The 23008-nt window shown below is 52.7% G+C and overlaps 2 protein-coding genes across 7 annotated transcripts in view; one reads left to right on the top strand and one right to left on the bottom strand.

Moving 5' to 3' along the window:
• STAT5A (signal transducer and activator of transcription 5A) overlaps positions 1–9522 on the top strand; it is a 19413-nt gene extending 9891 nt beyond the window's left edge. The window contains exons 6-18 of one of the 2 annotated variants that reach the window (XM_006092372.3): positions 406–557; positions 1036–1191; positions 1585–1764; positions 3090–3177; positions 3280–3402; positions 3771–3863; positions 4346–4552; positions 5112–5206; positions 5301–5431; positions 5886–6041; positions 6703–6769; positions 7078–7182; positions 8197–9522. In XM_006092372.3, coding sequence (XP_006092434.1) covers positions 406–557; positions 1036–1191; positions 1585–1764; positions 3090–3177; positions 3280–3402; positions 3771–3863; positions 4346–4552; positions 5112–5206; positions 5301–5431; positions 5886–6041; positions 6703–6769; positions 7078–7182; positions 8197–8359 — 1716 coding nt within the window. In that variant the 3' untranslated portion in view covers positions 8360–9522. The remainder of the gene's footprint in view (positions 1–405; positions 558–1035; positions 1192–1584; positions 1765–3089; positions 3178–3279; positions 3403–3770; positions 3864–4345; positions 4553–5111; positions 5207–5300; positions 5432–5885; positions 6042–6702; positions 6770–7077; positions 7183–8196) is intronic. The other variant, XM_006092373.3, reaches the window with a different exon arrangement.
• Positions 9523–10754: 1232 nt separating this feature from the next.
• Positions 10755–23008, bottom strand: part of STAT3 (signal transducer and activator of transcription 3) — a 48863-nt gene continuing 36609 nt past the window's right edge. For 2 of the 5 annotated variants that reach the window (XM_006092366.2, XM_006092365.3), the window contains exons 12-24: positions 22676–22705; positions 22483–22576; positions 22337–22384; positions 20399–20482; positions 19590–19688; positions 19350–19485; positions 18426–18478; positions 18093–18187; positions 17838–17977; positions 17127–17339; positions 13752–13794; positions 13351–13463; positions 10755–12749 (exon numbers count right to left, since the gene is read on the bottom strand). In XM_006092366.2, coding sequence (XP_006092428.1) covers positions 12694–12749; positions 13351–13463; positions 13752–13794; positions 17127–17339; positions 17838–17977; positions 18093–18187; positions 18426–18478; positions 19350–19485; positions 19590–19688; positions 20399–20482; positions 22337–22384; positions 22483–22576; positions 22676–22705 — 1204 coding nt within the window. In that variant the 3' untranslated portion in view covers positions 10755–12693. The remainder of the gene's footprint in view (positions 12750–13350; positions 13464–13751; positions 13795–17126; positions 17340–17837; positions 17978–18092; positions 18188–18425; positions 18479–19349; positions 19486–19589; positions 19689–20398; positions 20483–22336; positions 22385–22482; positions 22577–22675; positions 22706–23008) is intronic. The other 3 variants (XM_006092370.3, XM_023756908.1, XM_023756909.1) reach the window with 3 other exon arrangements.

Genomic DNA, 23008 nt, shown 5'->3' with positions numbered 1-23008 from the left:
GGAGGAGTGATTCACATCAGGGCCGGGCCACCAAGCAGAGGCAATACGACACACCCCTGTCTAGTGGGTGCGCAAACATAGATACAACTCTCCCTCTGATTAGGGGGGGAGGAGGGGGTGCGCCCCCCCTCTCTTCCCCTTCCTAAATAGAGGAATGGGTCGCACATACATCAAACACAATTCACCTTTTGTGAATCGTCTCGCGTCCCTATCCTCAGAGGTATGAGCTCAGCGTCCTGTAGCTCTCGGGGACTGAGAAAAGGGGAGAGGCCAGTCGCTCCGGGTGCATGAGGCGTATGCGGTCCTGTGACGCAGAGCAGGTGGGGTGGACGCCCTTTCACCCAGAGCGAGGCCCTGCAGGGGTGGATCCCCAGGGAGGCGAGAGGGCCTGCTCCCCTCCCTCAGGAGCTGGCCGAGAAGCACCAGAAGACCCTGCAGCTGCTGCGCAAGCAGCAGACCATCATCCTGGATGACGAGCTGATCCAGTGGAAGCGGCGGCAGCAGCTGGCCGGGAATGGCGGTCCTCCTGAGGCCAGCCTGGACGTGCTGCAGTCCTGGTAATTTGGGGGGGCAGGGGCAGGTAGGGAGGGGGGCCGGGGCTCAGGGTGGTCTACCAGCTGCTTATTCTGCTCCCGAGTTTCCATGTGCAGCCGCTCGCTCTGTCCTGTGACAGGTCTTACTTCACCAGTGGTCTGGTTCCCGGCACAGACTTTGGTGCCCCCCGTCATGCCCCCTCCCTGGGAAGGGAGTCACTGTGTTGGGGGTGGGGCAGGGCCAGGTGCTCTGGGCTGATGCTCGGCTGGTTGGGTACAAATCAGGGTCACGCCTCCTGCGTGTCTGTGTTTCTGGAAGTCAGGGCAGCCGCTGTCCTGCTCTGCTCAGTGGACAGGAGTGGGGGCTGAGGTGTAAAGCCTTCCTGGGTGAGGGTGGGGCTAGGTCTTGGGGGGCTCACCCCAGACTGGGAGCCTCTTCACCTTTGGCCTGGGGGAGGGGTGAAGGCCTGTCCTTTCCTTTGGCCCCGGGGCTGGGGTGCAGGTGTGAGAAGTTGGCCGAGATCATCTGGCAGAACCGGCAGCAGATCCGCAGAGCTGAGCACCTCTGCCAGCAGCTGCCCATCCCCGGCCCCGTGGAGGAGATGCTGGCCGAGGTCAATGCCACCATCACAGACATCATCTCCGCCCTGGTGACCAGGTGACTGCTGCCTCTCGGCCGCGCCCAGCCCCGCATGTGGTTGGCCTGGGGGAGGCGGGGGTGCTTTGCAGATTGGGGGGCTCTCACTGGCACCCTTGTCTCTCTCTGCTCACACCCTTTCCCTTCTGTCCCCAGTCGCCGTTGACCTTTCCCAGTTTCTCTTGTGAGCGCTACCTGGGCTGCCCTTGCTTCCTGCAGCCCCGTGCCAGCTGCCGAGTTCATGTCCCTGCCTCCCCTCCCGCCTCCCCGCGGCTCTCAGTGGCCTCCCTGGGAACAGGGTCTCGGCCACGTGCCCTTCCCCTGCCTGCCGAGCCCTGTGTGCGGCCTCCTCCCCACACAGGGGACCAGAGCCCTGTGCCCTGAGGCAGCATCTCGTCCCTTGGGTCCCCGCAGCACGTTCATCATTGAGAAGCAGCCCCCTCAGGTCCTGAAGACCCAGACCAAGTTTGCAGCCACCGTGCGCCTGCTGGTGGGGGGGAAGCTGAACGTGCACATGAACCCCCCCCAGGTGAAGGCCACCATCATCAGCGAGCAGCAGGCCAAGTCGCTGCTCAAGAACGAGAACACCCGCAAGTACGTGCGTCCTTCCTCATTGGTGCCTGACTCCAAGCTCAGTCGGGGGCCTGCCTCTGTCCTCCACGTGGAGGCCTAGTGATGGGACAGCTCGGCCTCCCTCTCTGCAGTATTTTGTCCTGGCGTTGCAGACACCGTCCGGTGTCTCTCCTGTTCATTCTGTCTGTCCTGGTGTTCACTTTGCTCCTCCTGAACAGAGGCCTTCCCCAGGCCCTGCTGTGCCCAGCACATAGTAGGTCAACAAGGATTGCACTGCTCGGGTGTTCTAGGGTCTGTGCTAAGTACTGGGACCCGGTATAATCCAAACAGAACTTGACTGTGCTTGACTAGAAGAGTAGGCAGCAGGCATGAGAAGTGCTTACTGGTGAGTGACAAGGGAGACGTGTGGAAGTGGGTCATGATGTAGGTGGAGCAGCAACACTGTCTCAGGCTGCAGGATGAATGGGAGGCAGCTAGGGAAGGAGCCTGGAGAGGGCAAACTTCCAGGCGGAGAACATGGGCCTTGTCCGGAAGGTGCGTGTGTGGACGGAGAACCCAGGGCTGGGGTCCCGGGGCCGGGGCAGGCCACTCATAAAGGGTGCAGTGCACGAGTGAATGAAGGAGTGGATGTGAGAAGTGGGAGACTTGGTTATGTGGACTGAGGGCCTTCCATGTGATCTGGGCATAGGGTGGTGAAGAAGGCCAAGAGGTTCTCACTTTCTTAGATCTTACGTTTTGGCTGGGGAGGGAGACAGTCCTGTGCTTTTGAAAATAAGGCAGTGTCAAAAAGGGACACCCCGTAGAAAGAAAATCAAGACAGAGTGCTATCCCAGCATCTGGGTAGACGTATCAACACCACATGGTGTTGAGGAGGGCCTTTCTGAGGAGCTATTTGAATCGAGACCTGAATGAGAAGGTCAAGAAGGTTTGGGGCAACAGGAAGAGTGAGTGCAGAAGTCCTGAGGTTGGACTTCTTGCATGTTCCGCACAGACGAGGCAGCATGGCTTGCTTGTTCTGAATAAGGGAAGAGGAACCCCATGAGGCCAGGGAGGAGGGCAGGGGGTGATCCTGGGGAGACTTGTAGGCTGTGGTCATGATTTTAAGTTCACTAGAAGCTGAAGGGCCTCACATCAGTCTTGATGCTCAAGGTATTTTGAACCTGATGATAGAGACCCAGACCCCACCCTTGACGACCATTGGGTACAGTCAGGTTGATGAGAAAGTAAGGCCGGGACCCAGCGAAGAACGTTCTCAGGGGGTGGGGCAGGGGCTGTGGGCCCGGCCAGCAGCAGGGCCATGCTCCTGGCCGGCCTGTGTGGAGACGGGGCTCCCCTCTCTTCCACAGCGAGTGCAGTGGGGAGATCTTGAACAACTGCTGCGTCATGGAGTATCACCAAGCCACTGGCACCCTCAGCGCCCACTTCAGGAACATGGTGAGGACAGGGCCTGGCTCTGGGAGGGAGGGAAGGTCTGCCCAGAGCTCGGTCCCTGTAACCAGCTCCTGCCTCCCGGCCCCGCTCCCGCCCTACCTACAGTCGCTAAAGAGGATCAAGCGCGCTGACCGGCGAGGCGCGGAGTCCGTGACGGAGGAGAAGTTCACGGTCCTGTTTGAGTCTCAGTTCAGCGTGGGCAGCAATGAGCTTGTGTTCCAGGTGAAGGTGAGGGCGCGCACTCCCATCGCCCACAGGTCACCCAGGAAAGCGCAGGGACCTGCCCGCGGCCACCGGGCTGGTTTGGGAACCCAGAGAGCTCCGAGTTGCCCTGTGATGCTATCAGAAAACCTGCTCTCACTCTGCTGGTGCCTGTTTGCGAGGCTGTATTGTAATCTGGCACCGGCCCACAGAACGCAGGCGATGGGCCAGGAAGAAAGATGTTGTGTTTCTTGTGTGTTTGTTTTTGCTTTGGTTTTGACGGGAGGGGCTTGTGGTTGGGACTGCGGGGAAGCAATGAGGTGGGGAGCCTTGCCCAAGCCGAGGGCAAGAGGGTGGTCATCTGCCCTCAACTCTCATTCTTTTGACTCCCCTAGACCCTGTCCCTTCCTGTGGTGGTCATTGTTCACGGCAGCCAGGACCACAATGCCACGGCCACCGTGCTGTGGGACAACGCCTTCGCCGAGCCCGTGAGTCCCCGGGACCCCGTCTCCTGAGCCTAGGATCTCCCAGGGTCATTCTCTACCCCTCGGGGCCCTGCCGGGTGGTCCTCCCCCACCCCGGGACCAGCTCGAGTGAGGAGAGGGGAGAGGGGCAGCTGGCGTGAGTGCCCTGCCCTCGGCATGCCCTCGGGCTGTGTCCAGGCTCCCGTCTTAGGATTAGGGTCTCCCGGGTCCGTGAGCTTGGTCTTTGGGATCTGGCCCTTGATCTTCCTTTGGCTTGTGGTTTGGGTCACTGATCTCTGTCCTCAGTCCCCTGGTCTGGTCTCTATCTTGCACACCCACCTTCTGCCCCTGCCACCCCGCCTTCCTTTCCCTGGTGTTTGTCTCCTTTTCTGGGTCTTTCTCAGTCCCCTCTGTCTCTAGGTATCTGTAGGTCTGTGTGTCTGTGTTAGTGTGTGAATATTTCCTGCTCCCTCAATCCCCCCCGCCCCTTCTTCTCTCCCCCTCAGGGCAGGGTGCCCTTTGCCGTGCCTGACAAAGTGCTGTGGCCGCAGCTGTGTGACGCGCTCAACATGAAATTCAAGGCCGAAGTGCAGAGCAACCGGGGCCTGACCAAGGAGAACCTCGTGTTCCTGGCGCAGAAGCTGTTCAACAGCAGCAGCAGCCACCTCGAGGACTACAACAGCATGTCCGTGTCCTGGTCCCAGTTCAACAGGGTGAGGGCCCCCGCCGGCTGCCGGCCTGGGCCCACCTGGCCCTGCCACCCACCCCCACCCCCGCCTCAGGGACAGGGTTCTGCCTGAGGTCAGTGCCCCACCCTCTCTCACAAGCAGGAGAGATGAGGGGGCTGGTACCCCAAGGAATGCAGTCAGCTGTGACAGCCAGAGCAGGACCACAGAAAGGAGCCCGGAGCTGAGAGTCAGGATCCTTGGGCTCTAGTCCTCGCCTGGTTAACTATTTTGCCAGGCCCCTGCCCTGCTCTGGGCCTCAGTTCCCCCATCTGTGAAATGAAGGGGTTGGGCAGGAATGGCTGTTGTACGTCCACCCCCCTCCCCATGGGGTTGTCGTGGGCCTCTGGGTCTCAGACCAGAGGGGAGCTGACTCTCCAGCTCCCTCGCAGAGGGGCTGGGGACTGTGTGGACAGCGCAGTGTGGGACAGGTAGGGCGAGGAATTGGGAGAGGGTCTGGGTGAGGACAAGAGGCACTGATGGTTTCCTGGGCCACCTGTGACGACAGGGGCCCCAGCCCTGACGTGGGGTTTCCTGGGGTTCTCAGGAGAACTTGCCGGGCTGGAACTATACCTTCTGGCAGTGGTTTGACGGGGTCATGGAGGTGCTGAAGAAGCATCACAAGCCCCATTGGAATGACGGGTGAGGAGTGGCGGGCATGGGGGTGGGGAGGGCGGGGGCTCAGGGGCCAGTGGCTGCTGGCCCAGCGGTGACACTGTATGTTCCGCGCTCCCAGGGCCATCCTAGGTTTTGTGAATAAGCAACAGGCCCACGACCTGCTCATCAACAAGCCCGATGGGACCTTCTTACTGCGCTTTAGCGACTCAGAAATCGGGGGCATCACCATTGCCTGGAAGTTTGACTCTCGTGAGTGCCCTCTTTTGCCCACACTCCAGCCCCAGTTTCCCCGCGCCCCCTTCTCCATCGGGCCGGCCTCCTTAGAAGGTACCTGGTGGGAAAGATAGGAACTGAGCTCAGAGTCTGGGAGGAAGCACATTCCCTTTCTATCATTTCCCGTTTTGGAGAACCTAACATCCTGGCCCCCTAAGGCTCCGGGATGGCTGGGTGAGTCCGTCAGCAGCTCCATGCTCTCCCTTCTCTGCCCTGACCTGGCCTTGTCGGTATCCACTCGCCCGGTTTGCTGCGTAGGATGTTCCCACGGACGTTCCCTTGCCCTGCGCCAGGGATCTCGGGGATGGGGTTGCCGTGGGGACTAGTAGGAGACCGGGTGTCTCCGCAAGCCCGTCCCGAACCCCACAACCCCGGGCCTCCTCCTGAGGGCTGGCGGCGGGTTGTGGGAACCAGCTTGTCCTTTTCACAGCTGACCGCAACCTGTGGAACCTGAAGCCGTTCACCACGCGGGATTTCTCCATCCGGTCCCTGGCCGACCGGCTGGGCGACCTGAGCTATCTCATCTACGTGTTTCCCGACCGGCCCAAGGATGAGGTCTTCGCCAAGTACTACACGCCCGTGCTCGGTGCGTCCTGCCTGGCCCTCCCCAGCCCTCCTCGGCCCAAGGACTCACTCTCAGGCTAGGCAGTGGGGACTCCCCAAGAGCCCTATGGGCTTCGGTCACGGGATGGTGCAAAGCAGGTGGAGAGGATTTCAGGGCTGGTAAGCGAGGAGAGGGAAAGTGAAACCACGGAGCCTGCTTTCTTCTCTGCCAAGGGAAAAGCCGGTAGACTCTCACTTCTGCCCTTGGGAGAGGAGGCTGCAGTGCTGGGGAGGAGCCAGGATGAGTCACACCCACAGATAACGCACTTCTTCATCCACCGGCCCAGCTCCCCGCCCTTACTCCTGCTCCCAGGCGCAGTGCAGGAGCACAGCGGACAGGTTTTTCCTCTTCAACTTGTCCCCAACCCACTGGTTGCGTTGGCTCCTTGGCGTTGATTCTGTTTCCTCGGCAGTGGTAGGGGTGGGGAGAGAGAAAGCAAAGGGCCAGAAAAGGAAGCCGGAGCAGGGATGAGCCTGAAGCCAGGCTCTGGGTAGCCCTCTGGCGGGTCCGTCAGCAGGTGTTCATTTGGGGTCCGTGGGAAATCCCATCCTGGCTGAGCCCCCGGCAACTGGGATAAGAGGCAGGCTCCATGGGGTGTTTCCACCCTCCGACAAGCTCCCAGAAACTTTGGTTCTCATCACAGTTCCCCCCTCGGCAGCTAAAGCCGTGGACGGATACGTGAAGCCACAGATCAAGCAAGTGGTCCCTGAGTAAGTGTCTGGGGCCCAGCTCTGGTCTCCTGCTGCCTCTGTTCCCCCGCCCCTGCCCCCCCACCCCTGCTGTTCTCACCCCTCACCACCACCCCCTCCCGTCCAAGGGCCCAGCATTCCATTCTCCCTAAAACCTGGCTCAGCCCTGGGAGGGAACCGGGCTTGGTCGGTCACCATGGGCCAGTGCCCAGGGCCCCCTCCTGCACTTTGTCCTCTGCACCTGAGAGAGACAGAAAGATGCCCCTGAGCCCCTCCCCTGTCAGCGCTGCCCTGAGGCCGCTGAGGCCCTGCTCTGCTTCCTCCTCCAGGTTTGTGACGTCTGCAGACTCTGCTGGGGGCAATGCCACCTACATAGAACAGGCCCCCTCCCCGGCTGTGGGTCCCCAGGCTCATTACAACATGTACCCACAGAAGTAGGTTGTGTTCTTACAGGGCTTCGTGGGGGGCTGGGACTGGGCACTTGGCCTTGGGCTGGACCCCTGGAGGGCTGTGGGCCAAGGAATCCAGAGCTCCTCCAGGTCTGAGACCACCCAGCCCAGGCCAAGCTCTGGCATGTGCCTGCCAGGTGCAGGGAGGGTGAGATCAACCAGTAAAAAGCACAGTGCATTTTGGGACTTAACACACAGCAGGGTCCTTGCTGTGGTGCTGACTAGCTGTGTGACCTTGAGAAAATTACTGAGCCTCTCTGGCGCTGTTTTCTCATCTGTAAAATGGAAGCAAGAATACCTGCCTTGGGGGATTGGGGTCAGGAATAACGAGAGTGTGTGTGTAAAGCATTTAGCACAGGTGAGGCTGCTGTAGGGATTTCACACAAGACAGCTATGAATGGGGTGGTCGTTCTTAGGAGCCGGGGGAACAGGGTATCCTTGCCCCTCTCTGGGGTTCCCATGGTAGAGAAGTAATTCTCTTCTGAGTTGTGGATGGTCTGGGCTGGTTGTCTGTTTGCCTGGGAGGCTCAAGCTGTAGTGGGATCCCCACAGGCTTGGGGGGTCGCCAGCCAGGAGGCCCTGAGCAAGATTCCGGACATGGTCAAACCTCATTTCCTCCTCTGAAAAGCTGAGTAAATGCCTACCTTACAGGTGGCTGGAAGGATTGGAGTAACGTGGTTACAAGGCCCAGGTCCCCGTAGGTGCTCAGTGGATGGTGCCTAGGATTTAATGGAATAGCGCTGCAGGTGGGCAGAGCTCACTGGGTCAGCCACCTCCTTTGACAGCTGAGGACAGGGAGAGGAAAATGAATTCCCCTCTATCACTCAGTGAGGCAGAGAGAGATGAGACTGGCTGCCTCCCAAAGAGCCAGTGACTACATCTTGGGGTGCAGGGGTCTAGCCAGAGCTGGTCTGAGTGGGGAGCAGACTGGGGACTGCCCCCGAGAGCTTGAGGCAGGAGACCAGCCAGCTCCCTCTGACGTCCCCCTCTCTCCACCAGTCCTGACCCCGTCCTTGAGCAGGATGTAGAATTTGACCTGGACGAGACCATGGATGTAGCCCGGCACGTGGAGGAACTCCTACGCCGCCCGATTGACAGTCTGGACCCCCGCCTGTCCCCCCCTACCGGGCTCTTCAGCTCTACCAGAGGCTCACTCTCCTGATGTGTGAACCCCACACTTCTTGGAAACTACCCGTGCAAAGGGTTCATATTGTGATTTTCGTGTTGCTGTGCATATTGGTGCCCCTGCAGGGCACCGTGTATATTTGTGTGCGAGGTGTGCCACCTCGCCTTCGCAGTCCTAGGTGTGTGGCTGCTGCCCAGGCAGCCGCCGTTTTCTCCAGATCAAGGTATTTCAGGAGAGCCCCCGGGCCCATCTCTGTGGTGGGAGAGACTGAGCTGCTTCCGTCGCGCCAGGTACTCAGTGCAGGAAGCCGCCTCCTGCTGGGGCCTCCATCTGCTCAGCAGCTATTTGAATGAAACTGTTCGAGGAGGGGAATAGAGACAGGCAGCATCTCTAAGCTTTACTCCTGACCTAGAAGCTTTGCCTCCCAAGTGTGTGTGTGTGCGCGCACGCACATATATGTGCATCTGCTCTCATGCACGCGTGTTGGTCTATTGCTTCTTCCCTTGGAAGGGAGGTTGGGGATGAACATGGACTCCAAGACTTTTTGTGAACTGAGAGCTTATTATCTAGGTTGTGGCCAAGGCCCTCGGCCTAGATGGGTCATTTGAGTCGGGCCCGCCAAAGCCGCTCCGAGTGTGTAAATTCTTGGCCTCCCATCCAGAGCGTGATGCCATTGCCAACGCTTCCCGCTCCTTCGCACCCAACATCCCCACCCCTCCATCTGGCCCCCGCCTCCTTTCCTTGCCTCTGTTGCTTATAGGAGAGGTAGGAGAGGGGAAGACAGGTGTAGGACCTGGTGTGAACAGGGGACCCAGGACTTGTAGGGCTGATCCCCTCTGGTCCTGGAAATAACCTGCATGGAGAGACAGCAGCAAATCAGTGGGATCTGGAGTGAGGGGTGAAAGCTGATCTCTGCTTCCAAGCTGCTGGGAGGTGGAACCTGGAAGAGGCCTCATCACAGTTGCGTAACCCGCTGTGGTGGGAGAAGGCCTGGCTCGCAACCTCAACCTCGCTGGCTCCGCCCTCCCAGGCTATCTGGCCTGCAGCCAGGGGCAGCTGACAGTGGGATAGTGGGAGCCCCAGGTTGAAACCTCTCTGAAGGCGCAGGGGGGTGAGAAGAGGGAGTCTTTTGTACTTTGTACATAGGCCACACATTTGTGAAAAGTGTTTTGAAATAAAATATTTTTTTTTTCATAAAACTGCTGGTGTGGCTCCTGGTTGGGGAGCCCTGGGAGCTGGTGGCGTTTCGCTCCTTCCGTCCTACGTGGCTGACGCTGTGCTGTGTAGCTTGAAGCTACAACTCTGCTTCTTTTCTGTGTTTTAAGGGTGCCAACCCCCCTGGAACACTCAGTGCTTCTCACAAGACTAAAGAGCTAAGCCTCGGTCTTGGGAAAGGATGGGGCAGGGATTGCTGGGGGAAGGGACGCGAGGAGCGGGAAGAAGTGTGGCCGCTGCTGTGAGCAATCCTGAAGCTGGCGGCTGAGGGCCAGGGCCACTGTGACTCTCAACCCTTCTGGGGCCAGGGTCACTGGAGAGCCTCCCAACCGGCCCTCTTCCCAGAGACCAGCAGATGGCACCATCCCACTGCCACTGTGTCTCAAATGGCCCGAGACCAGGAGGAGGCTGGTCAGGGCAGAAGGGGACAGTCTCCCCAAGGTCCAGGGGCTGTCACTGGGGCCCCTGGGGGAAGGAGGGAGCAAAGGCCTGCTGACAAGACTTCTTCAGAGCTCAAAGGAGGGAAGGGGCTGGCAGGCGCCCCAGGAGGTGCAGGGGCCCAGAGCAAGGTGCTGGGGGTGGGTGGGAAGGGAAGCAGCCGCCAGCCCCGCCTGAGCAAACTAATCTCGCTTCCATCTCTGCAGGGGAAGGCGGCTCATATCTCACACTCCTGCTCAGATCTGCTCCGTGGGACTCGGCACAGGGGGAGGGGGTGGGAGAGCCGAGGGGGCGCCCGTGTCTGTGAATTATCACCACTGACTGCAGGCTAGAGCAGCAGCCGGTTAGGTGTTTCGTTCACCCCACTGAGTGACTGAAGAGAAAGTGATAATGGAGCAACTGTGGAAGGGGAGGCCTTGGGGGTGGGGTGGGAGATCTCCGTCCCAACCCCCTTAGGTAGCTTATCAGACCCCAGACAGGAGGCCCAGCTTGCAAAGGCCCTGGAGGGAGGAGGGGGGAAGGCCTCCACTCGGACACCTTTGTGTGAAGGAGTATGACCCCTGGCTCTTCCACTGACCCTTACCTGGAAGCTGGTGACTAACATAAGTTGGGGAGGGTTTATCAGTTGCCCCAAAAGTGGGCCTGAGTCAACTCAGCAATGAGAGGCGAAGGTGACAGAGAGCAGGGCCACCACCTCCTCTCCAGACGCAGGCCTGACCTGTGGGTCAGGCCCCCGCAGAACCTCCCCCAGCCAGAAACAGAGCTGCCACTCTATCAGGCAGGTCCTATATATTTTTATTTTTAGAAGTTAAAGTAGATACAGCAATATACAAAAACACACACACAATCATATAAATTTTTACACTATGAAGTATACATTGGAATTTGGTGCAGTGGCCAGGACAACAGCTTAAAACCACTGTATAAGTAGGTTAAGCGATCAATGGGACCCCTCGGCTGGGCTGGGGTCGGGCGGGGGCAGACAGAAGGGAGAGCGCGGGCAGGTCCTGGAGAACTTGGTTCTTTAAGAGAGCGGCTGACCAAGTCTCTAAACCCAGATGCAAATGCTACTCAAAGCCCTGAACTGTACATCTGCTCCAGAGAAGCCGGATCCGAGCTCCAGATCCCTCGGATCTAGATCTCTCAGGTTATGAGTCAAGCTTATTATGAACAAGAGAGTTTCTGGAGAAGGGAGAGCTCTGTGCAACCTGTCAACCGGTTCTAGGCGGGAAGACAGGGATGGCCAAGGGCAACCCCTGTGTGTCTTGGAGAGAAAGTCCTCATCCCCTTAATTCAGAAACTGGCTAACTGGGGTACCAACAGCATTCCATAGAAACGCCCATCAACTGACTCAGGCGGTTTGGGACCACCCACTATAGCCATGCCTCTGGGCCAGAGGGGCCCCAAGAGCAAAGACCACCTCTTCCGCTCCTGAGTGTCCCGAAGGGCACAGTAAATTCGACCTGTTCTGCCTCAGCTGTGGGGCCTCAGCCGGGAGAGTCACCAGTGTGGGGGGGAGCTGGGAGCACGCTCCCTCACACAGGGACAGACGGAGTTTATCAGCAAGCCTTTGCCCCTGGGTTAACCAAGTGAAGAAGTAATTACAGGTGCTGTGGGCAATCACCAAGAAACTGGGGTGACAGCCACATTCCCTGAGCTCTACCAGACCCTCGGCTGGGGCCCCACTGTCTGAGTCATGTTCAACCTGTCACTCTCTCCCTCTTACTCCAGGAGGTCCTGAGACCAGATTCCTAAAGCAAACAGGACAAGGGACCTTTGGACACTGCAAGGGGCCATGCCATAAGAGAGGTGGGGGCTGGGGGGAAGAGAGTCACCCCATTCTTTATAAGGCACCCACAGAACCACCGGGCTCTGAATAGGAGCGCATGACCAAGAGGGAAGGGAGGAAAGGTTATAAGTACCCCTCTGCCAGCCTTACCTACTAACAGACCAACAATAAAAGGAAAATAAAAACTCTATTTAAAAAGACTAGAAGGTTTAGGTTCTCCTTCAACCTTCCTATTTCAAAACCAAAGGCCACGCCACAGCTCCCGAGGTCCTTTAAGGGCTGGGCCTGAGGCCCGTTTCAGGGTTTGTATGAAGTGTCAGCCTGAAGAAAGCTGAATGCCTGAAGCACCAAGGAGGCTATTAACTGAGTTTTCGTAAATACAGAAAAAGGCTATGCTGATACAGTGTTTTTGCCTTTTAATTATTATCATTACTTTAAATTTAAAAAGAAACCTAGGGGCTCTGAAAGTCCTATCTTTTATTTGGATGTTAGCAAGGTTAAAAGTGCAGTGCCAGGGTATGCAGCTGGAGGCAGCCTGTGGCGTTAGCTTACAGAAAAGGGCAGAGGGATCCGCTGGCACCAGGAGGCACTTGTCGAACAACAACAACAAGCTGCTGAGAAAGGAGGGCAGGGGGACAAAAACACATGTTTCCTTTCCTTTCCTCCATCTTGCCACCCCTTCCACATCCCCTGATCACAGTCTCAGAGAACGCTGTCTTATTTGCATTTAGATAAAAGCATATCACCCACATTCATTCATTTCTCTATTTGAAAACAGTGCCCAGATTGCTCAGATAGCAGAAGTAGGAGATTAAAACAAATCTGGAACCACAGAGTGAGGAGTTCAGATGCTCTGAGGCTTGGCTGTCTAAGGGGTGGAACAGAGGTGCCTCCGTCATCTCTCGCTGCAGCTTCAGTCCTTGGCGCCTCACATGGGGGAGGTAGCGCACTCTGAGGTCAGCTCCATGTCGAATGTGAGGGACTCTGGAGGGACAGGCAGGGAGAGCTGGTCAGTTGCCTGGCGAGGCACACACCGCTAGCCCTTTGGGGGACAGAGGCTCAGGCCACCTCTGCCACCCAGTCTCCTGCCCCTTGTGGCCAAGTCAGGGTTGGATAACCTAGATTCACTCTCCTCCCTATAAGATCTTGCCCTGGAAGGGCACAGCCCCTTCCTACCTTAACTCATTCCCAACTCTATGTGCTTAAAGACGACCCAGGGCTGCCCTGTTGAATGCGGCAGCCTGGAGTCACAGTGGCTAGTCCAAAGCAGAGGGGCTGTGGCTGCAAAACACCCAGCAGATTTCAAAGACTCAGTGCAAACACCTCACTCATTTTTTTTCTTACACGTTGAAACGATAGTATATTGGATTTATTGGGCTTCACAGAAAATATTAAAATTAACCTCACCTGTTTCCTTTCACTGTTTTTAACGTGGCTACTGGAAGAGGTACACTTACGCACGTGGCGTGGTGCATTTCCGCGGAGAGTGCCGCTCTCGAGCCCCTGCTACAATCCCCGTGACCAGCTCTTGGCTCCGCACACGGGCCATCACACAAGGGGGACCAACTGCCCTCCAAATACTCACCAAACTGCCCTCCTGCTGAGGGTTCAGCACCTTCACCATTATTTCCAAACTGCATCAATGAATCTAAAGTGCGGGGGGACATCGGCAGGTCAATGGTATTGCTGCAGGTCGTTCTGTAGGAAATGGGGAGCAGCGGGAGGGGAAAGGGCCGGGTTGACAAGACACAATGGATAAAAATAAAAAATAAAAAAAAAGAACAAAACACACACACACAAGCCATCAAACTCTGGTCTCCAACAGAAAAATAAAAGCTCAAGCTTTTTAAATGCACAAGATCACCGTGAGTACTGAACACAGCCCAGGCCTCCAACCCTCGCAGAGTAACTCTCACCCATGTCCCATTTCCGGGGTAACTGAGGACATTAGAAATGGAGGCAAAATTGGGAGAGGAGGCCACTTACGGTGTCACACAGATGAACTTGGTCTTCAGGTAGGGGGCAGCACCTGGGAAGAGGAAACGGGCCTTACTGAGTGTGCCCCTCTCGGGGCAGGGCAGGGCAGGAGGAAGCGGCTGCCCCAGCTGGGCTGACCTGAAACTCACTCCATCCTTGAGCAGAGACTGTTTTGAACCGCCATCTCCCTTCAGGGCTGCCCTCCCACTCTGTACACGACCTGATGTTCTAGGCCAGTGATGGCGAACCTTTTGAGCTGGGCGTGTCAGCATTTTGAAAAACCCTAACTTAACTCTAGTGCCGGGTCACATATAGAAATTTTTTGATATTTGCAACCATAGTAAAACAAAGACTTATATTTTTGTTATTTATTTTATATATTTAAATGCCATTTAACAAAGAAAAATCAACCCAAAAAATGAGTTCGTGCGTCACCTCTGACACGCGTGTCATAGGTTCGCCATCACTGTTCTAGGCCCTTGCAGCCTGCAAGTTCCATGAAGTTTTCCTTAACTACAGAGACTGTCCCGCCCAAGCCCAGATAAATGCCAGCCTGTGCTCCTGCTTTCCCTGGACTGTGTTAACGTGTAAGTGCCTGGGTGTGGTCTGAGGATAGTGTGCTGGCCGGTCGCGTCACTCGGATGACTTCTCCACATGCAGAAGCAGAGTATGCAGTGTGGGCATCCTGGTCAGGCACCACCGCCCCTCCGTCTCTAAGAGAACGTGAAGCCTCTACTGCTTGTGGTTCCAAAGCTGAGGGTCACACCTGCTCTTCCTATTGGCACTAACCTGCCTCTGTTACATTCTTAGGTGAGGGTATGAGAAACTTTCCAGTTGGATAACTACGTCACAAGAAAAGCAGCCTCTCTACAAAAGGAGGGTGTTTGTGGTGCAGTACAACGGACTCTGGACTGGAAAACAGGAGGCCCAGGTGGATTCAATAACAGAAACCCTGGGGCAAGGCCCTTAATTCATGTGCAAAATAAATGGGAGGGGGACCAGGAAGGTGCCCATCTCTGCCATTTCTAATTCTTTTTCTACAGTTAGACACGTGAGAATTGGAAAAAATGCATTTTAGGTACTAAATACTTACACCAAGAGGTCAAGGAACCTTGGAGACACTGGCATGAAATTTGGGGGGTTCAGGTGAATAGATCACGTAGGAGGCAGAGAGTAGGGTGGGGCGGGTTGCGAGAAGCACATGTATAAAGCTAGGGGCTTATACAGAAACTGAGGGATCAGAAAGTATAATGACAACCTGACAGAAGGCATTGCAAAGGGGTCCTTAGATCCCTGCCACCTAAGTTATTTTTTGGCCAAGAAATAGATTTATACAGTACAGAACCCAAAGAAGCTACTGAGGCAGGGTTCTGGTGTCTTAGAAATCCATTTGGCCCAGATCTGAGGGGAGCTGACACCCCAGATAGAAAAGGATTTCAACTCACCAATGATCTGGGTAGCTGAGCAAAATAGCTTCATCCTGAGATGGAACAGCAGAAGCACAAGAGAGCTAAGACTAAAAGCCAAATTGTGGCTCCATCCAAGGTTGTAAATGTACTTTATCCAATTTGTAAGGTAAGGGATTTGTCATTTCTAAGCGGGGCCTCTCTCCCAAAGCCATAAGGAAATACCGTGTGGGCTTACGGAGAAGTGAGGAGGAGGGAAGAGTCCCCGGAAGGCCCGGGTCCCTGGGAGATAATAACACCTTCGTGACTGGAGTAGAAAGGAAATGGCCACAGACTCATCTCCCTGGAGACGCCCATTTTAATACAAGAGCTGCACACACACCCTGTCCACCCCTACCTGCCCCTGGACCCCATCTCCAGGCTCACACCACACCAAGCCCCTCCCTGCACACCGCTTACACTTGCCTCACCAGGACACAGGCAAAACACTCAAGTAATTAGTTCCTTTTTTGTGATTGGCATCTTGCCCCTGAGGCAACACCAATGTCTCCAAGCAGGACAGGACCTTGCCTCCCTGGCACACAGGAGGGGAGGGTGGTAATGGAGGGCACGGCCTCAGAGTGGGAAGTTGGATCCTGAAAGTATAATTAGTCGAAATACCAGCACACGGGCCTCATTGTCCTCTGCAGAAGGAACAAAGAGCAGTGTGCCGGGGCCTGATAAAGAGATCTCCCAACTGAAGCACAACGTGGAAAGAGAGATAAGCAGCAGACAGGAAGTGAGAGTTAAACTCTTCTAGAATATGAACAAAACTCAAAACCAGAACAAGGGGAAAAGGAAAGTCAATTGTCAAGTAGCTCAAATTTCAGCCCCAAGAAATTCTTCAGAGGGAATTCCTATGAAAAAGTGGGAGGGAAGCTGGTGGGTTTGAGTGTGAGCTATTTGTACAAAAACCATCTTTGCAAAATCAACTGGGTCAGGGCAGCTAACCTCAAAGGATCACTTTAAGTAAAAAGAATGACGGCAAATCATAACTTCCTCATCAGGATCTAGACCAGTGATGGCGAACCTTTTGAGCTCGGCGTGTCAGCATCTTGAAAAACCCTAACTTAACTCTGGTGCCGTGTCACATATAGAAATTTTTTGATATTTGCAACCATAGTAAAACAAAGACTTATATTTTTGATATTTATTTTATATATTTAAATGCCATTTAACAAAGAAAAATCAACCCAAAAAATGAGTTCGCGTGTCACCTCTGACATGCGTGTCATAGGTTCGCCATCACTGATCTAGACAGAGAACCTAGAGAGCTGAAAGCAGCAAACACTGATGGGAACAGACTACAAGGGCTCTCCCCCTCCACGCTGATGACAGCGCTAGAGATTAAGGTTTTTTTTTCATGTAACTTATATGAACACATTAAAAAACATCTTTCCAATAGCTACACATTCTAAACATCAACTCCACACCCCTCCCACCAGTTACCATCTTGCCTTTCAATCACCGCTCTCCCCGACTCTGCTTTCAACCCATGTTCCGATGCTGCTAACACTCATTTCCTGCAGAAAGCCTTTCTTCATCCCACTCGACACTGCTTACATTGTTCAGTGACGAGGAAAGGAAACACGCTAGACTGAAGTCTGGGTCACAAACCTTCTAGCATCTACTATGTGAGAAGCACTCTGCTTGCTGGGCATCCTGTTACTAAAGAATTCTGTCCTTGCTTTCTCTTTGCAGCATTTTGGGAATGTGTGGTGGTGGGTAGGGGTGCTCCCTGGGGGCAGACACTAGTGACTCTGAGTCCTCTCCTCTCGCTGACCCATTAGCCACCCCAATAGCACTCACTACAAAGTCCTTTCCCATAAAGAGGAATAAAGATCACTGGTTCCTTAGGCACCCCCTGCCTGTCCTCCAAGGGTCCTACAAGTCCCCATTTTCCCCCAGAATTAAATGTCTGACACGGAAAATCAACAACTACCTGGGTCAGCCTCAGGATGCTCCTGGCTCTCTGGCCGACAATACTTTCCGAACGCCTCCTCCTTAGGAATGTCGGGGTAGAGATAGACCAGTGGAGACACCAGGATATTGGTAGCGTCCATGATCTTATAGCCCATGATGATTTCCGCGAATGACATGTTGTTCAGCTGCTGCTTAGTATATGGTTCCACCGACTGGATCTGTGTCTTACCTGTCATGGGATATGGGAAAGGAAGATAATGGAACCTATGGCTAGGTAACCTCAGGGAAAACTACCTCGATTATTTTTCCTTGAGAGGGGAGGACTTAGGCCGACCTAGCACTCGAGATGCTGAATCCTGCCCAGTCTCCAGCACGGAGGATATATTCAACAGACGTCTGGAGAGGCTATCCAGCTGGGTCACAGGTAATACATTTGAATAACTACTTGCATAAGATATATTAACAGGGTAGGGAAGAAAGGAGATAAAGGATAAAACTTAAATTGCAAATTTCTAGGCAATTATTAACCCCTGGAGCAAGCAAAACAAAAATGGCAAACTAATCCTTCAGCTGGAAGAATTTTAGAGAAAAGTCGTCAACCAAGTGTGTTTTGCAAGTCTCAGGCGGGGGTGCAAGGCCATCTCTTCCCACTAGGGGGCAGTGAGTGCTTGAAACTAGCAGCAGCCATGGCGGCAGCAATGGAGTGGGAGGGAGCAGCCAAGCTTACCGCTGATGTCCTTCTCCACCCAAGTGAAGGTGACACCTCCTTCTTTGCTGCTTTCACTGAATCTTAGCAGGAAGGTACCTGGGGGCTTGGTGCTCAAGATGGCCCTCTCTCTTTCCTTGCTGATAAAGCCCATTATGTACCTGGAGCCAAAGAGAAACAAGGTTAGGGTTGAAGGGGCCCAGCCACTGGCCTGCTGAGACAGCAGGTGACTTGTTACACCTGTGTACCCTGCCAGACACAAGGGTGTTAACCTACCCTTCATTCCAAAGGGCCAGAATGTACTTTTTCACAAGGTCAATGATATTGTCCAGCCAGACCCAGAAGGAAAAGCCCTTGCCAGCCATGTTTTCCTGGAGAAAAGAATAATGGGAAGGCCAAGTCTACCACCATCCCAGCCTTTTCCTTCCTAGGGGTTCAATGCCACCAACATCCTCAGGCCCATCTACCCTCAGGCAGGTCCTACTGGCCGCTGGACTAAGAGTCTAGGGCCTTCAGGCCCAGCACCCTCCCAAGCGACCTCACTGGTGAGCATCACCTCCCACAACTATTCCCAAGACATGATGGCAAGGAGTTAAGAAGATTGCTTACTTTGCAAAATTTAGCCCATGTGATCTGACACCCTGAATAGTTCACACCGGGTCCTGAAGGAAAAAAGAATAAAGTAATATAATTTCCAGCTTTAAATGAAGATCTTCTTTCTTTATTTCTTTTTTATCTATTGATTTTAGAGAGAGAGAAAGGGAAGAGAGAGAAACATGCGCCCGTTGTCCCACCCATTCATGCATTCATTGGTTGACTCCTATATATGCCTTCACCAGGGATCGAACCCGCAACCTCAGTGTATTGGGACAATGCTCCAACAAACCAACCGAGCCACCCAGCCAGGACAAGATCTAATTCTTAAAACAGAACACATTCATATACACTTGTCCTACAATGGGCCATGAAACCATTGATTTCCATGTATTTGAAGGTTGCCACCATGTGCAGATATGCATATGCTTAAGCAAGCAAGCACCCACTTTTTGACCCCCTCCTCCCTGAGTAGTTGTTTAGTCCAGCAGAGGTGGTAGGTGATGTACCCAGTCCCCCCTGCTCTTCCCTAGCTAGTGGTGGCCCAGGGACACACGGATGAGCGGACGGCTGGGGTTACAGGGCCACATTAGTGGCAGCACAGACGGATATACTTATAGCCCAGGTAGCACACAAAATTTCTACTAAAAATTTTCTACCTACGGTTTATTGAAGAAATGGACAGGGATATCAAGCCTATAGTTCCACCTTCTAACATGCACTGGGAGGTGAGGGAGATGCCACCATGAGAAAAGAAATCTGCCTCCCGCCTCATAAGAAAGATCACCAGGAGGCAAACTTCCTCTGCACCTAACTTCCCCACCAGCAGGAGCACAGGTTTCTGGCCCTGGCACAGAGCCTTGCTCAGTAAACTTTCCTAAATGAAGGCCAGGCTCCTCTTCTGAGGAGCGCAGGAGGGAGAAGAGGTAAAATGCTGACCTAGGAGTTTCTCTGCCAGTGTAGTCAACTGTTCGATGCTCAACCCTCGCTTCGTGGTGGAGGAGAACTGCCAGCTCAGCACCTCGGCCACCTGATCCCAGGTTCCAATTGGGGGCTTTGTGAAGAAGTTCACGTTCTATTGAAAATAACACGTTTGCTCACTTAGATGAGGACAGTGCTTAAGGACCTGCACGAGGTGCCACCCCACCTCTGGGCAGTGAGGAGTCAGAAGGCACTAACCTTGGGGTTGTTGGTCAGCATGTTATACCACAGGATGGATGCCCAAGCATTTGGCATCTGACAGATGTTGGAAATCACCACCACTGGCAGGGAGTGTGTCTGTGGAGAAAGTGGGAGATGAGTTGGTTGCGGGTGGAGGGAAGGGAGGTAGAAGGCCCTCATGGCTTCAAAAATTTCTTCACCAGTATCTCCCGGGGTTTGGAATAGAAGGCCATGCCATAAACCACACCCATAAACTGCACCAGAGTAGGAAGAATGCCGAACACAGGCCACAGGACTCAGCTTGTTGTCGGAACATAACTAAGAACTTGTAAAACCTGACTTGCTCAAAGCTGGACTCACAGTCCACAGATTCTTCAAGAATAGAAGCTGTATCTGCCCATTAAACAGAGAGGTCCCAGAAATCAAAGACTAGGATTCCTGCCTTTGCGGGTATATCTTTAATTTAAAGATCAAGAAAGTTAGGAAAAGAGAATGCAGAGGACATGATTTTCTGTATACTAAAATAATTGACTTTTTAAAGACTTCTTGCCCAAACTTGAGAAATTAGCTATCATCAATTTCTACATACAGATTTGATATCAAGTTTGCATAAAGCTGAGTATACAGGTACCTTCTAAGCATTCAAGCAAGACTATACTCTCAGATGGAATATTAAAGAATTTTTTTAAAAAATAAGCAAAACTGAATGCAGTGCCTTACAAAGAGTCATCATCACTCCACCTTCTGTAGGAAAAATACCATCTAGGAGTCCTTGTCCGGAACCACCCCTGCATGTAGCACTGTCCCCATTCTGGGGCAGAACTCACCTCTAGGTCAATCTTGAGGCCTTGGTGATACACCTCAGTCTCAAAGGTGATCAGGTGCAGCTCCTCGGTCACAATCAGGGAGGCCTACAACATCCAGAAGGACATTCAGTACTAAGCCACAGTGAAGGAGAGGAACATGCCACAGCCACGCTGCACTAAGACGAGTAACCCACCAGGTGGCCACTCACAAACTGTCAGGGACACAGCTCTATGCACATGCTCTCTTCAACACTACGACTCTCCAATGCTAGGACCCTCAACCTGATCTTATACTGTGTTTTATAATATTACAGAGATCCAAGCAGGTCATTTATAAAATGGGTAAGGCATAAAGAATATCAAAACAATGAACGCCTGTTTAAAGAAACACCCAGTTTAAAGAAAAGACCATTACCACTGAGATTCTCTGGGCATCTTTTCCCAACCCCATCCCTGTCCCTCTGTAACTGCTATTTTGTCTTTTGGGTTTATTATTTCCTAGCTTTTCTTATGGTTTGACCATAATTATATCTCTAAACAGTGTATATATTGTTTTGTTTTAGATGTTTGTGAACCTTATACATATGGAATCATACCCTATGTATTCTTTGGTGACTCACTTCTGACATCCCTGTGGTTGTGTGCATAGCGATTTATTTATTTTCACTGTTGTGTAATATTCCATCAATTATTTACAACAGAAATCATTTACCCGTTCTGGGGTGATGGGTATTAATGTGAGTTGTATTCAGGGCTTATCACCAGGCTGCTGGGACATTTGTACATGCCTCCTGGTACACGTGTGCAAAGGTTCTCTATTGTTAAGTCCCAGGAATGGCACTGCTGGTTTATAAAGTATGCTCCTTTTATAATGCCAAATTGTTTTCCAAAGCCACTCTAACAATTTATACTCCCACCAGCAACCTTATTTTGAACAAGAGTTACTAATGACTTCTAAGAAACAGAATTTCAATTCATTTTTAAAATATTCTTTTTCTGATTACAAAAGTAGTATGTATTCAGTTTAAAATGCAAATATTACAGAAATAGTATAGAGTAGCCTCAGATACTAACAGCAGCACAAATAAATAAGTACTGCTTAATGTATATTCCTCTAGAATTTTTTAATGCATACATGAACATGCATAACACAGTGTCATGTGTTTTTAAAATGAATATACTAATATTCTACTTGGAATATTTTGTATCTTGCTTTTATCTAAACAAACGTGCCACATACATTTTTCCATAACATTGCACATAAACTACTTCACTCCTTTCTGTCAAATATTATAAATTCAATTCATTTTTGTTGTAGAGTGTGTGAGTGTGTGTGTGTGTGTGTGTGTGTGTGTGTGTGTGTTTTAAGGCCTGCTACATTTTAGAGAAAAGAGAAAAATGGCTCGGGACAAATATCAGAAAAAGAACAGGGTGTCATAATTTTTTTTAAAGATTACAAACTACTTTTTGGTCACATTTATCTATTTTTTCTAAAGCTTATTTTTGACACTAAGAATCCAATAATCTGAATCAATGGGAGGCAGAGAAAAAATAAGGGGGATAAAGAACAGGTAGGTTTTGTTCTTTTTCTTTTTAAAACTAACTAACTCAGATTTGTTACAACCTTCTATCCCTCCTCAGTCAGAAAAACAAGTCAGCTGGCAGAGGCTGGAAGAGGAATCTGGAAAGCCCCAGGCCAGGTGGCAGGCTTCCTTGCTACTAAATGGGTGTGGGTAACGCAGCAAGGGACTTTCCACTCCTGCTTAATGGGATGCTAACTCTTGGGACAATCCAGGAAATGCTCCAGCCAGAAAACTCCTGGCAGATGAGACTTCCGGGATCAGGTCATTTTGGCCCACAGCAACTCTTCTGAATGACTGACTACAACTGAAGCAGCCCTTTTCCTTTCCCCCTCAAAGAAAACCCTCCCAGCTGGCTTTTATCCCCCCCAAAACTTACATCACAATTGGCTCGGCCCCCATTCCCACATCTTTGCTCTCTCAGGGTCTGTAAGAAAAGCAGAGCATCTCTGTCACGTGAGGCCGCCCCCTCCCCTCTCCCTTTGCCACAGCCCCACGGAGAAGGACCAGGTTTCTCCCGCGTACCAAGTGTTTGAATTCTGCAGAGAGGCTGCCGTTGTTGGATTCTTCCATGTTCATGACTTTTGTGTTTGTGCCCAGAATGTTAAATTTCCTGGATCTGAATCACAGGAGAAAAACCAACCACATAAGTCACAGAGTGGCCAGAGGACAAAGTTAGAGTGAACAGAACAAAAGGAAGCCCCTAGGCTGAACTCACCCTCGGAGAGCTGCTACATCCCCGGAGTCTCTGTTAAGAACACAAACCAGTGTTAATAAAACAGGTCCCGTGTTTCTTCAAAAAATCTACTTTAAACACCTGTAATTTACTCTGGTAGAAAAACTGCTGTGTTGCTGGGAATTTCTATCATTCAATTACATTTGTTATGTGAAATATACCAAACCTGTACATGCTTAAGTAGTAGACACAGCTGGTTGCCTACCCAACATCATCTGCTCCCTTCCTAACAGAACTTTGCTTCTCAGTACCCTTCCATCCCCACCTCCCGGGGATCCTGATCATTAAGTCCATCAGAACATAACATGCCCACAG

The sequence above is a fragment of the Myotis lucifugus genome, unplaced genomic scaffold (genome assembly GCF_000147115.1).
Source record: "Myotis lucifugus unplaced genomic scaffold, Myoluc2.0 scaffold_100, whole genome shotgun sequence".
Taxonomy (NCBI): domain Eukaryota; kingdom Metazoa; phylum Chordata; class Mammalia; order Chiroptera; family Vespertilionidae; genus Myotis; species Myotis lucifugus.
The sequence above is the reverse complement of the archived record's forward strand: the minus strand, read 5'-3'. Positions and strand labels throughout refer to the sequence as shown.